Source organism: Pipra filicauda, unplaced genomic scaffold (assembly GCF_003945595.2).
Source record: "Pipra filicauda isolate LSUMZ 115617 unplaced genomic scaffold, ASM394559v2 scaffold266_size1643727_pilon, whole genome shotgun sequence".
NCBI classification, from domain to species: Eukaryota; Metazoa; Chordata; class Aves; order Passeriformes; family Pipridae; genus Pipra; species Pipra filicauda.
In genome coordinates this window covers 79,874-93,073 of record NW_024104383.1, presented here as the reverse complement: position 1 = coordinate 93,073, position 13,200 = coordinate 79,874, and the positions used below count along the sequence as shown (strand labels likewise).

Here is a 13,200-nt window from a genome sequence, read left to right as displayed (position 1 = left end):
TGTGGGGTCAGTAAGTAGTTGTGGTTTTCCCAGAGGCTGCTGGCAGTGCTCGCAGGCCCTAGAGTTCATGCAGCATACACTAAAAGAGCTCACAGAGCCTCTTTGTAGTGGAAACACTTGCTCTGGTACTTCTCAGGTGATGGGACAATTTTAAACTTATAACAGTTTTTACTGTAAATAATTCTTTTTGAGGGCAATTATGTATGCAATTTAAATTAATTAGTTGGGTCACAAGTCTGAAAAAACAACAAAGTTACCCCTTTACGTAGTCTTTGCTGTGCTAAGAAATTGGGACCTGTGTCCTAGGTTGTTAACATATTTAAGTAATTATTTTGGGCTGCTGCCGTGTAAAGTTTCAAATTAACCAACTTCTTCCCTCCTGTTTATGTATTTTTAGTATTATTCTTATCTTTGGAATGAGATGTGGGGATTTTTGTTTTAGAATGGCTTAGAGATAGACCTTAACTACTTACATGCAGATTTTGGGCTTAGCTATGCCAAAAACGGAGAGCTGCTAAAGTATATACGCAAAATTGGTTCATTTGATGAGACCTGTACCAGGTTTTATACTGCTGAAATTGTATCAGCCCTGGAGTATTTGCATGGGAAAGGAATAATTCACAGGTAATACAAAGTTGAGACCAACATGCAGTTGATTATGTTTTTTTCTAGAAACATTCTTTGTGAATTTTGTGGAAATGAGCACATAGTAGCATTTGATCAGCACTGGTACTGTTAACATCAGTAGCTAAACATAGAAAACTTGAGGAGGAGAGCCAATCTCTGTTGTTATACAAACTGTTGTAGCAGGAAGAAGTAAGAAAACCTTTTGGCCTAGAATTAACATTACCAAAAGCTTGTCTTTCAAGCTTGATCAGTTGGTCTGAAAACAGAAACAGACTTTTTGTTTAACTACACTTTTTTTCCTGTGCTGTTATGTAGCAAAGGTAATTAGAATTTTTCTGGTGTGTGATTTAGTGTGTGCTATATAATCAAGAAAAGTAAAATTAATCTATATCAGTTTTCACTGAGTGAACAATTTCCACAAAGCTGAACAATAACTAGGTAAATGGTGAAATCTAGCAAAGTTTCTAATAGTACTTTCACAGTTGTTCTGAATGTAATTGTATTCTTTGGATAATCATGTTTTTTCATTCGTGTTTATTAAATAAATTAAGGTTTTAAGTGCTAAACATCTGAGCTGCAGAACTTCTTTTTGGGTAAGGAATCTATTGTGTCTGTAGGTTACTGAGCAGTTGTCGTGAAACAGTAAATGCTAGTTGGCAGAAAGCTGGCTGATTATAATTCTGATAACATTACTTCTTTCAGTTACATTTAAAAGGAAAAAGTGTTCTTCTAATACTTTTTTGTGTAATAATTTGGAATAGAATCTAAGGGGGATGGATGTGGAGAGTATGAAAGCATAAAATTTTCCACGAGGGTGAAAAAACATTCAAGAACTCCCAGTTTCATTCACTTTTACAGTCCATATGTTAGGCTGAGAGAAGGCTTATAAAATGAATGTAGCATGATTGTCAGTGTTACTAAGCCTGTTTTGGAAATCTTGTGTTACAGAAGAGCTGCTTTATGCTTGTCTTCATATGAAGGCCCTTATGAGAAGCTCAAAAGAAAACAGTGAGATTGTGCAATTAGAGAACTTAGTATGAAGTTTATAAGGCCACAGCTCTAGCAGTGCCTGAAAGCTCGTGGGATTTTCTGCTGCCTAAAGAAATAGGACATGAGATAGAACCAGTTTCAGATGTCAGGCTACTCTGGAAAAGTTATTACAGATATATCTCTATGTATCTAGTTATATAGCTATAGATCCGTAATACAGTATTAATGTAGGTGTATAATATAAACGCTGTGTATATGTGTTATAGAGTACAATATGTCTACATACAAATGTATATGTAAAAAAGCCCCACACAGAACTGTTAAAAGGGTCCATTCCATTCATATACTTTCTATAGCTCTCTGAGATTAGTTACAGGAAAATGATTTTTATGGCTTGTATGTCATAATTACTTCATTCCAATTGCTCTCTGTGCTAATCTGCAGACTCTAAATTGTACAACCCATGCTTTTTCATTATAGGGGGCTGCAATCTGACGAAAATAATGCTGCACAGAGGTTGATGGAAACAGCTTTAAAACAGCTTTGAATTTGTACTGTTTTTTTTTCTTACCAGTCAACCAAAACAGCTCCCATGCTCCAAATTTCTTTATGAGCATTCAAAGATACTGCTTAAGAGGGGGAAGTATGTCATCTTTACAGCTGAGGAAACTTTGTGCAAAGTAATACCGTATCAGTGTCACCCTTATTTTATGCTCCTTATTTTGTTGCTGACAAGCCTCTTGACATCTAACTCTATATTACTTTCTATTGTGTTTGTCATACTGTGAGGTCTGGTTTTATTCAGAAAATGGACACTGGTGGCAGTGTCCATGCAAATGGTAGGCATACATTTGAAAGAGAGATTATACATAGAGGTGGTTTACAGTTCTTACGTAGTCTGGACATTTAGCTGGGGCTGGGTTTGCCAGCTGGAGTTTGACTAACTGGAGTTTTGCACAGAGGAAACAGGCCTAGAAGATCTTAATGCCGTATCAGTCTGTCAGGTGTTATTTAAATTAAGGCTTTGGAGTGAAAGGGCTTGGGTTTTTGTGTGTGTTTTTGTGGGGTGAGATTTTTGTTGGGATTTGTTGGGAGGTGCTTTTTTTTGTTTGTTTCGGGGAGGGTTTTGTTTTTTTTTAATGGGTTTTTTTCATTTCTGTTGAGATGCACAGTAGTGTAGTTTTGAGATGATTAATTACTTAAGGTCTTTTTAGAAAAAATGTTAATTAAGGGGCTTATCCAAATCTGATAGTCTGCAGGTTGACAGCTACAAGTTAGAAGAAAGTTGTTGCAACAATGTTTGTAGAATGTCTACATCATTTATGATAACATTGTGTACCTAAATCACTAGACAGTTTTGCAACTGTCATTTGTATGGTGTTTGAATATAAAAATCTGTCTTTTCTAGGGACCTTAAGCCAGAGAACATCTTATTAAATGAAGATATGCACATTCAAATAACAGACTTTGGAACAGCGAAAGTATTATCTGCAGATAGCAGACAAGGTATGCCATGATTTATTTCATTATGTAACACAGATAATTATAGCAAGTGATCCTTTGAAAATGTACATATGTTGTATTTACCAAATTGTAACTTTCAAATATCGTCAACCTCATCTAAATCACTGAGAGATCTTGAAACAGTTTTGAGTGTCACTGCTTGGATTATGTCAGAAAAGGTAATATTTGGTGTAGTGTTATAGCCAGCTGGATCACCAAATATAGTGGGAAGTCAAACTACTTCAAATTACTTAGTTTTCATTTGCAAGACAAGAATATAAACAGAGGTATTGTGGCTCAGCTGATACAGTAAGTTTTTACTCTGCTTATGTCTTTAACTCCACATTTGTGCAACTCTGATAGCCACTGAAGGCTATAGAATTCTTGTGTTGCTAGTTTTTAGTAATAACCTGTAAATAGATGCTGCAAACAATGCCTGAAAAAGCACTAAGCTGAACTGAATTTGATAACCTTTTTTTCTTGAATGTAGTAAGCTTGTGTTGGTAGATTTTATAACTGACAGAGTACCTAAATGCCCAACTTCTTGAACCACATGAGTGTCACTGAGACTGATTTGTTTCTTCCGAGCAGGTTGTGTGGATTGATAGAGAAATTAAATTCCCGTGGGTTCTTGGTAGCATTATGTAACTTGCAAGGGATTGCCTTTGCAGGTTTCTTTAATTGGGTTGGTACAGGGGAGGAAAGGAAAGATTGGTTTATCCATAAGTATGTGTTTGGCTTATTTCTTTCTGTTTCCTTACCAGCACGGGCAAATTCATTTGTTGGGACAGCACAGTATGTTTCTCCAGAACTGCTGACAGAGAAATCTGCCTGTAAAAGGTGAGGACTCTGCATTTCAGAACTTCACTGACTCTGTCAGGATGCTGTTAAATGGGGAGGAGTGGATACATCAAGCAAGGAAGCTTAGTATTGTAAAGAAAAAAGATGCTTGTGTATAAAAGTTTTTTAAGAAAGTTTGAAATTTTTTTTTTTCTTAACAAGTATTGCTTTTTGTCTTAGTGCTGGTTTCCTCAATTCATCTACCTTCTGGAGTTCTACAAACAGGATTAGGTGTATAATGTGAAGTTGGATTTCTTACCCATAAATATATCAATTTTTCTATGTTATCCAAATAATGTAATTATTTTAATTCTGTTTTATAAAACCTTCCTCAAATAATGGTATTTCCTGCTGTAGTAACAACCAATGTCGCATGCTGTCAGTTAGGGGAAAGGCTGCAGCGTTCTTTGACTTGTATTTAGATCAACTTGCAGTTATTTTTGCTAAGCTGTACTTGAGGTTTGCAATGTTTTAAAGCTCATCTCTGTGCCTGTTATTCTTATAGGAATAACTGTAGTAATTTGTGCTAGGTTTTAACTTTTTTGGCCAATGGAAAGACTTCATCAGGCTATCATCTCCATTTAGAAGTTGCATAATGCCTCATCTGTAATTTGAGTAGTTTTGAGTCTCTGTTAGTATTTTAGTCTTCCATGAGGATTTCGAAACTTTAATCAAATCTATGTACAGCTTACCTTGAAGTACAGTAAGTTTAAAGTGCTATTTCAGGCCAACACGCTAAAACTTAACTTTCCCTCACCCACATACCATATAGTCTGCCTTTTTGTTTGTGTCTTAAGAAGAGCTTCAAGTGAAAAAGCTGTATTGTTTTGTTTGGTGGGGTTTTTTTATAAAATACTTAGAGGAGAGGATTTAAATTCTATTGCATTAATTTGGACGCATCTTTGAATTGTCATAGTGGATAAACCAGTATTCTTTTCAGACTTATATACGTATTATTTTGCCTGAGAATTCAGTCTTGCATGTGTCCTTGTAGTTAGTTGTTGTGGGATTGTTACTGTATAGTTTTTTTTCTTTAACAAAGTTGTGTTGCTAGCCTTCTCTTCTGTCAGGGGCTGAAGTGAGAATAGTATGGAAATTATACAGAGCAAATTTATCCATGGGGTTTGTGCTATGTTTTAAGTAGCAGACAGTTAAGAATTTTTCTTTTTAAATTACAGTTTAAAGACTTCTGTTATGAAAAGATGCTATATGTTTCTTCCTCTTTCTTTTGAAGCTCTGACCTCTGGGCTCTGGGATGTATAATATATCAACTTGTAGCTGGATTGCCTCCATTTAGAGCCGGGTAAGAGATTTAAGCTAATTCTTTATACGTGGATCATAAATATATTGACTTGATTTTGATTTTTACCTTACTACCAGTTCTGAAGTACAACTTTTCACGATGCAGTGTTGGTGTTAATGTCATACCTGCTATTATTTGTTCTTTTTGATGTCTTGAAGTTGCTTAGACAGCTGTAACTAGAGTTCCTGAGAGACATTCCTTAAGTTATCCTAGAATTTCACATGTAATTTGTACCATAGAGATAACTTTATTTGTGAAGAGGGTATAAGGCATCTCTCTGCATCATTTGAACTTCTCTTGTTATTGCTCAAGTATCTGGTGCTTTAGATACTTGTACTCCTTCTCCTAGGAAGATTTATGGGAATATGACTTAACTTGTAGATTTCCTGTTTAATATTTGTCCGAGTTATGCAGGCTAAGGTGAAAGAACCATGGAAAACTAATAACAAGAGTCAATATTTTTCTCTTTTGCAGAAATGAATATCTTATATTCCAGAAGATAATAAAGTTGGAATATGACTTTCCAGAAAAATTTTTTCCCAAGGCGAAAGACCTTGTTGAAAAGTTATTGGTAAATATTTGCTGCTGTTAAATCACTTGATGACACTGGAAACATTTGGCTTATGTTCAGAAACTTTTCTGAAAGTTTCTATGCACTCTGTTGCAAACATTATAGTAAGGGCTGTGAGCATTATTGACTGTAGGGGAGTGTCTTGAGAAATCAACATCCATTATTAAACAGCATTAAACTTAAAATGTGGACAAGGAAATGTCTCTGAATGGAAGCAAATGATTCTAGACACTGTGCCTTACACATAGACATTAAGATTCAAATACTCAAGTTTATATAGTTCTCAGATTAATTCTTTTTGAGCTGTATAATGGATCATTTAGTTGAAAACAGTCTTCTATACATCACAGGCAGATACATTCATTACAATGTAAGTAAGTCCACTTACCTTGGCATTAGCATGCACTTTAACATATCTCAATAGTATCAGTCTAAGAATTACTGTTCATGTGGAGGTTTGACAAGTAGGAAGAGAAAGTAGTTCTATCCCATGAGTGAGATTATAGCCATGACACTAAAGTGAATATGCAGAGAACATTTTGGGTGGTATAAGCTTTTTCAAATTCAATAGTCTAGCATATTAGCAGGGGGTGATGAGAAAATGCTTATCTTTGTGGATGATGACGGGTACAACGTAAAGGGCCTAGCAGTGCATTCCTGTGTCCAAGGCCAGCTCTATGGCCAAGCCAGTGCCTGCTGGATGGTGAAGTCCAGGTTATATTAACATCCTGAGAACCGTGTCATTTTAGGATGCTTGAGAGGTTGATATTTGACACCAGCTACAGCTTCCACAGCTTCTTGCATCACTAGAATGTGATAGTGGACTACACTTAAATGAGATGTTCCATCAGGCCTTCTCTGTATGTTTGCTTCTGTGTTTATGAAGAACAAAAAAAAATAAATTGTGTGGACCGAAAGAAGTGCTCCTTCCTTTAGATCTGTGAGCTGGTCTACTACAAAATGTTGCTGACGTGACATACCGACAAATAACATCTTTTATTATAAGCAGTCTCCTTGTATTATGCATGTGTATGCTTAGGACAGTGTGACCAATTGGTTTTAAGTTTTCACATGCTGCTGTGTAAATGTGAATGGTGCTTGCCCCTTGTCATTATTTTATGGAGGGTAACTTAATTTTGATTTGCTCAGGTTCTAGATGCTACCAACAGATTAGGTTGTGAAGAAATGGGAGGATATGGACCTCTTAAGGCTCATCCCTTCTTCGAATCCATTGTGTGGGAGAACCTACATCTTCAGACACCTCCTAAACTTACAGCATATTTACCTGCTATGTCAGAGGATGATGAAGACTGTTATGGAAATGTATGTTTATCTGTACATATATTCAGCTCTGATGCTGCCTGAGACTTTCATAATTATTGAATATTAAATATTTTTACTGAAATTACTGTTTAGTTATGTTTTAATGAGAACTTCAAGTATTAATCTAAGATGAAATTGCTGGGTAAAATTTTAAGTCAACATTTTTTTCTTACAGAGCGAGTGTTTTGAAAAAATACTGGTTGGCTTGCTTTTGATCAATCATACTTTTTTGCATAAGTGCCTGTTAATCTATAGAGAATGGGTTTTTTGCCCAAAAGCAAAATAAACAAAAACATGCTTAAATTAAAACCCAAAGTTTAATGCAAAACATTTAATTACTTCGTTTTGTTTCCTCCTTTAGTATGACAATCTCCTGAGTCAGTTTGGTTGCATGCAAGTTTCTAGTTCTGCCTCTTCCCATTCACTGTCTGTCCCAGAGACAAGTACACCACAGACATCAGGAGGAAATATTGAACAGTATATTCATGATCTTGACAACAATTCCTTTGAGCTGGACTTACAGTTTTCTGAAGATGAGAAGAGGTTACTTCTGGCAAAACAAGCTGGTGGAAATCCTTGGTAGGATCTTTGAATATTGCTCATCTTGCACAGCAATAAAGAATCTTGAAAAATAAGGGATTTTGATTTAAATTAATATTTGTCAATCTTAGTATGTTCAAGCAATTAGCAACTACATTTTTTTTGTCTTCTATTTTTAAAGCAATAGCAGCAAAACCCTAATACGGTATTTCTAAAATGTACCAAATCTAGAAGATGGCATGGAGTGTGTTTCTAAGATAGGCAGAATGACATTATCCAGTGCTGAGGAGTCTTTGTTCTGAAGTCCTAGAACTAGAAAAGGTTCCTCCTTTCTTACTGACGCTGTAAGTTGTTGGGTTTTTGTGTGTGTAATATTCTGTTGATATCCAACCAAAATATCTCCAGACTATGTAACTGATAGCATTTCTTTGCATGGTTTAGAGAAGTTTCTCATGTGTGATTGTGATTTTTTTTAATTTTTTTTTCTACCCCTGTCAGGAATTAGAAAAAACTCCTTGGCCTGGAATGAGGAAGAGTACAAAACTCATCTAGTAAAGTTGCTCAGGACTCTTTGGTGGAAAAGGAGACGCTAGGGAGTGAAATGGAAAACTGCTTGATATTAATAATAGCTGTTTCTATGAAAGAATTACTTCTGGAGTAATAGTTATTTTTCTTTTTTTAAGGCATCAGTTTGTAGAAAATAACTTAATCCTGAAAATGGGTCCAGTGGACAAAAGAAAGGTAAGGGTTTTTTTTAAATTTCCTGTAACAAGATTCAGCTGTCACATTTTTGCACAGTTGCAGCATAGATAAGGAACCTGTTTTAAAGCTTATTTGTTAAACAATTTGCCACTTATTTATAAGTTCATTTTTAAAAATTCTGTGTTTTCTTGTGAGTAGATTGTTTTTTCTTAATTTTGTGATGTGCTTTTGATTTCTTGGAAAAGCTAAAAGTAGAGCTGCTATTGATACTTTCATTTTGAGATTGTAGTAAATGAGTTTTTGCTCCCTCTTCTCTTCCCAATCTGATATAGCCCACTAAACACTTTGTCTTGATGTGTGTCTGAATGTGGTTTGAGCCACAAATACTGAAAAATGAAATACAAGCTCATGTTGTTCTTAACTGTGGTGTTTTTCCTGGATCTGACTTAGTGCCTTTATTCTGAGAGGGGCAGAGGTGGCATTAGAACAGCTTTAAGTATTAACTTTAATATTGTACAGCTGAGCAAGGATAGTCTGCATCAACTTTCCAGGAAAGAAGGTTATCTTTCATCTAAGTTAGTACCTGCTTGTTCCTATCTTTTCTACAAAATCACAACTGTTGCTTTCTGTGCTGAAATCTTTGACAAATAGATTTTGCTTCACTATGTACAGCTAGGTGTTTTATGTTTTGCTAGAATTTGAAGATGTTTTCCTGAAATAGTACTTGTGTTTCGCCACATAGTAGGAATGCACTGCAACCCCTTAAAAAAGGAGTGAGGTCAAATAGGTAAAGTACATGGAAAATTGAGGTCCCCCAAATCCAAACATACTCTCCTATCACTGAGCTGGTTTTTATTCTACCTCTGTTGTTCAATTCATAGATCTGCACATTTACATTTTTATTTTGTGCCTTTTTTTTGCATTGCTGCTTCTACTTTTCTCACTAGGGATTGTTTGCACGTCGGCGCCAATTGCTGCTCACGGAAGGGCCCCACTTGTATTATGTGGATCCTGTCAACAAAGTTCTAAAAGGAGAAATTCCATGGTCATTAGAGTTGCGGCCAGAAGCCAAGAATTTTAAGACATTTTTTGTTCATACGGTAAGTTTCTTTCTTGGATTTCCTTGTAAAATGTACTAAGGTCCTTGGGCTGCTAATTTAAGTTGTTATCAAATAGATTTCTGTGGAGAAAATATAATTACTTAAATACAAGGGTTGATAGTCTTAATTTAAAACAAAACAAAAACCTGAACAAAACCAACCAACCAAAAAAAAAGCACAAAACCAATTCCCCCATACAAGATCAAATAATAATAAAAGAAACCCCACACAAAACCTCACCCTGACATACACATTTATCACAAAAATATAACTGTATTTTTATTGTTGTTTAAATAAACTGTATGTGGATTTGGGGATTTGAAGGAAGCTCTTAAGAAGGACTTTGAAAATTTAGCCCTCTTTGTATGTAGTAAATTATGAGGAGTATAGCAATAATATATTGACTGCTTAACAATGTGCCAGATGTATGGTTATTCAGTAATATATAATATTATATAGCTGTAATTCAGTTTAACTTTTAGAAATTTTATGAACTAATTCTGAATAATTATTTTATTGGTAGGTGCAGAATAATTATGTCTTTTTGCTTAAACCTGTGTTTGGAGTAGTCATTAAAATGTTGTTCACTTATAGCCAAACAGGACATATTACCTGATGGACCCAAGTGGGAATGCTCATAAATGGTGCAAAAAGATACATGAAGTTTGGCGGAACAGATACCACCAGAATGCTGCAAAATAGTAAAGCTCATCCAAAATTTCCCAGTTTCCCTACTTGCTGCTAGAACTCCGTGTGCAGCCGATCAGAGGAATCTTTTCAACCCACCTATTACCATCTCAAGGGGAAGCATATGTTCGAAATGTTCTTTTTTTTTTTTTTTTTTTTAAGAAAGAAAAAAAAGGAAGAAAAGCAAAAACCTAATGGAATTCAGGGTTGCTTTGCTCGCTCTTTGTGCTTATTTTGAGGCTTCCACATGCATATCATTGCAGTGAAGATCTTGCTTTTGTGCACTTCAGCTCAGTTTCTGCTGCAGACTAGTGGATAGACCTTGCATTACCAGCTTCACTTAAGATGAGTTAAAACCAATCCACACGCACACATGCCGAATCATGTACCAGCCTTGCATTTCATGGGGCTGGAGTTTTCTGTGACTCTCAGATTATCATTAAACTGTATTTCATCAGGGAGCTTTTATATGCCTCTCCTAAGCACCACCTCTTTGTTTTCTCTTCCTTTCCTCACAGTCCCCCAGCTTATTGGTATATGGCATTTGTAGCCAGGTCAGTTGCACCCTTGTGTAATTCCTAATATAGTTCTGGTTGCAGGATTTACGTGGTACTTTAGTAATTACGTGAATGAATCAGATGTATGTGTCTGGCAGACAGGCTCCAATGATAAAGGTTTTGAGAGAGTAAAATGCTGAACGTGGCACTGAAAGTTTCCTAAAATTGAAATGTTGGCTTCTGAAGCATATAAGATTTTAAACATTCAGTTTAAATTTTAATATGAATCATGTGTGTTTAATCAAGGGACGATAAACTTACCAGCATGCTTTTAACTAATGCTAACTAAAAAAGAAGCTAGTTAGTATGGGGGGAAAAGGTTACTGTTGGAGTAGTAAATAGTTTTTCACCTTTTCAGCAGATGAGAGTTAGAAGCTTTCTTTCCAGGGTGTGCATGTTTTGTGCGTTTTAGTGGGGCCAACCTATTTACTTGGGTAGAGAAGGAAGTGTGAAAGCTTTGTACAATTGATTACTTGACTTTTTTTGTCTCATTGTATAATGAGTTGTCAAATAATCCTATTTTTGGTCCTTGGCCAAATATTCAGGAACTCTAGAAAAAAATGTAAGCAATTGAAATATTAGATAATAAAGTAATCTGGTTAGAAAATCAAAAGAAAATATTCGTACAAAGGGGAAAATATATGGTACTTAAAGCATATCTATAAAATGAAAATATTTTTCATATCGATCTCCTTTATCCTCTTCAAATTAAGGCTTTTTTTGTGGTCAAACATTTCTCACGGTGTTGCAAAGACACAACTTTGTGTGCTAAAACCAACTCCCTTAATGGTATTTTCAACATGCCTGTGTTCCTGAATCTTGCAGAGAGGAGTGACCAAGGTCTGGACAAAGGCATTCCTCCTTTTTTTAAAAAGCAGTATAAACATCACACCTATTTATTCATTTTCCACACATACCATCTCTTTGAATTTTGAGTTGTCATACTATGATATGCTTTTCCTTCCACCAAAGAAAGGTTTCACTACAATGTTGAAAAATCTCGTGGGGTACTGTTCTAGAAGCAGTATTTTAAAAGCAGTGGCTTATCAGGATTTCTCTGAAAACAGATACACGTTGAATATTTTCTCATACAGGGTGAAGGAGATTTATTATTGATCTCTTAAAAATTGTGTTATGTGGTTGAACTTCATGGCAGTTCAGCTTTTCCAGTATCTTTTACTCTTTAAAAGAGACAGTGCAGTTGCCTTTTCTTTTGGAGGAACTGCATTCTGGTAGTCTTCTGTATCCCACCATGTCAGCGGACCTGAGAGAAGTAAATTCCTGGCTTACAGTGCCTGGTGTTAAGGGAGTGAAGGTGTCCTGTAAATGGCTGAGATGAGGAAGAGAGAACAGCATTCCCTTTGCATCATGAGCAATTCTATCACATACAAAGTACACTCCCTGTCACTCAAATTGGAATAGCACAATGCACCTCTGATCTGTGTCTGTATTAAGCTATATTTGCCATTCTAACCAAGATGACAGGTATTTTAAGTTTGTTGCAGTGCTATCCATTTGTTCTCCGGCTGTCAAATTCCAGCCATATGTTGTGTCCACTGGAGGCAACTCTACCATTTTTGGATTTAGGCTCTGGTATAGAGATGTAGACGTATTCCCAACTTTATACAGGAGAGTTTGGCAGTAATGGAGATTCACGGTGCCACTGCTGTGCAGTGTGACAAACCTTGGTCTCACACAAAAGTCTGGCAAAATGATCTCCATTGGTTTGTTCACTAGGTGGAAATCTAACTATGCTTAACCATGTTTTCTGTAATATTTAGACTTTTAGTCGTTTTGCCATAACAAAGCAATTACTATGCTTTTTCACACCTGGAAAATCCTCTCTCAGTAGACTTCTGTCCTGCCCACCAAAAGCTTTCAGCCAGCCAGATCTTGGTAGCAGGAAGCTGTCAAGAAGGCTGATGTCTGCACTCTAGAATTCCTTTTTTTAACTGACAATGCTGTCATTAGAAAACTGTGAGCATCTCATACAGGCATCCTTCCACTTAGAGCTTCAGTGTTCCTAATCCAGTCTTACTTAGCTGTTGGTTTTTTGAGAAGGATCTAGAATTTTTCTGGGAGACGTCTTTGTATTTCTTGTACTGTAAGTGAAATCTCTGGTTTTGAAAGGTGGCAGAAGAACAGTGAGGCAACACAAAGCAATTGTGGGTTCAAGTATGTTATACCAGTTTGTCCACTTAAATGTGTATTGACAGGTGCTGCATACTATGACGGGCTGGCTCCCATTTTAAATGCTTATACCTGGGGTAGGTTCAAATCTTTGTCCTGAAGATCACTCCTATGGTTCATGGAAGTTCATGGAATGAAATGTACACGGGAGGTTCTTCAGAGCTGCAGATAAGCCAGGTGATTTTTCTGCTTTTAATCCAAGGTTTTCAAAGCATATAAAAAAAAGTTGTTAATCACTAGAAGACTCTTCTTAAGAGTCTTCCTGAG

At 36.0% G+C, this 13,200-nt stretch overlaps 1 protein-coding gene across 5 annotated transcripts in view; it reads left to right on the top strand.

Annotated features, from left to right (window-relative positions):
• The window catches only part of PDPK1 (3-phosphoinositide dependent protein kinase 1), a 34,060-nt gene extending 23,004 nt beyond the window's left edge, over positions 1-11,056 (top strand). For all 5 annotated transcript variants that reach the window (XM_039382360.1, XM_027736016.2, XM_027736010.2 and 2 more), the window contains 10 exons: positions 480-624; positions 3,026-3,123; positions 3,885-3,960; positions 5,195-5,263; positions 5,738-5,834; positions 6,984-7,157; positions 7,519-7,736; positions 8,381-8,438; positions 9,347-9,499; positions 10,094-11,056. In XM_039382360.1, coding sequence (XP_039238294.1) covers positions 480-624; positions 3,026-3,123; positions 3,885-3,960; positions 5,195-5,263; positions 5,738-5,834; positions 6,984-7,157; positions 7,519-7,736; positions 8,381-8,438; positions 9,347-9,499; positions 10,094-10,201 — 1,196 coding nt within the window. In that variant the 3' untranslated portion in view covers positions 10,202-11,056. The remainder of the gene's footprint in view (positions 1-479; positions 625-3,025; positions 3,124-3,884; positions 3,961-5,194; positions 5,264-5,737; positions 5,835-6,983; positions 7,158-7,518; positions 7,737-8,380; positions 8,439-9,346; positions 9,500-10,093) is intronic.
• Positions 11,057-13,200: the final 2,144 nt, after the last annotated feature.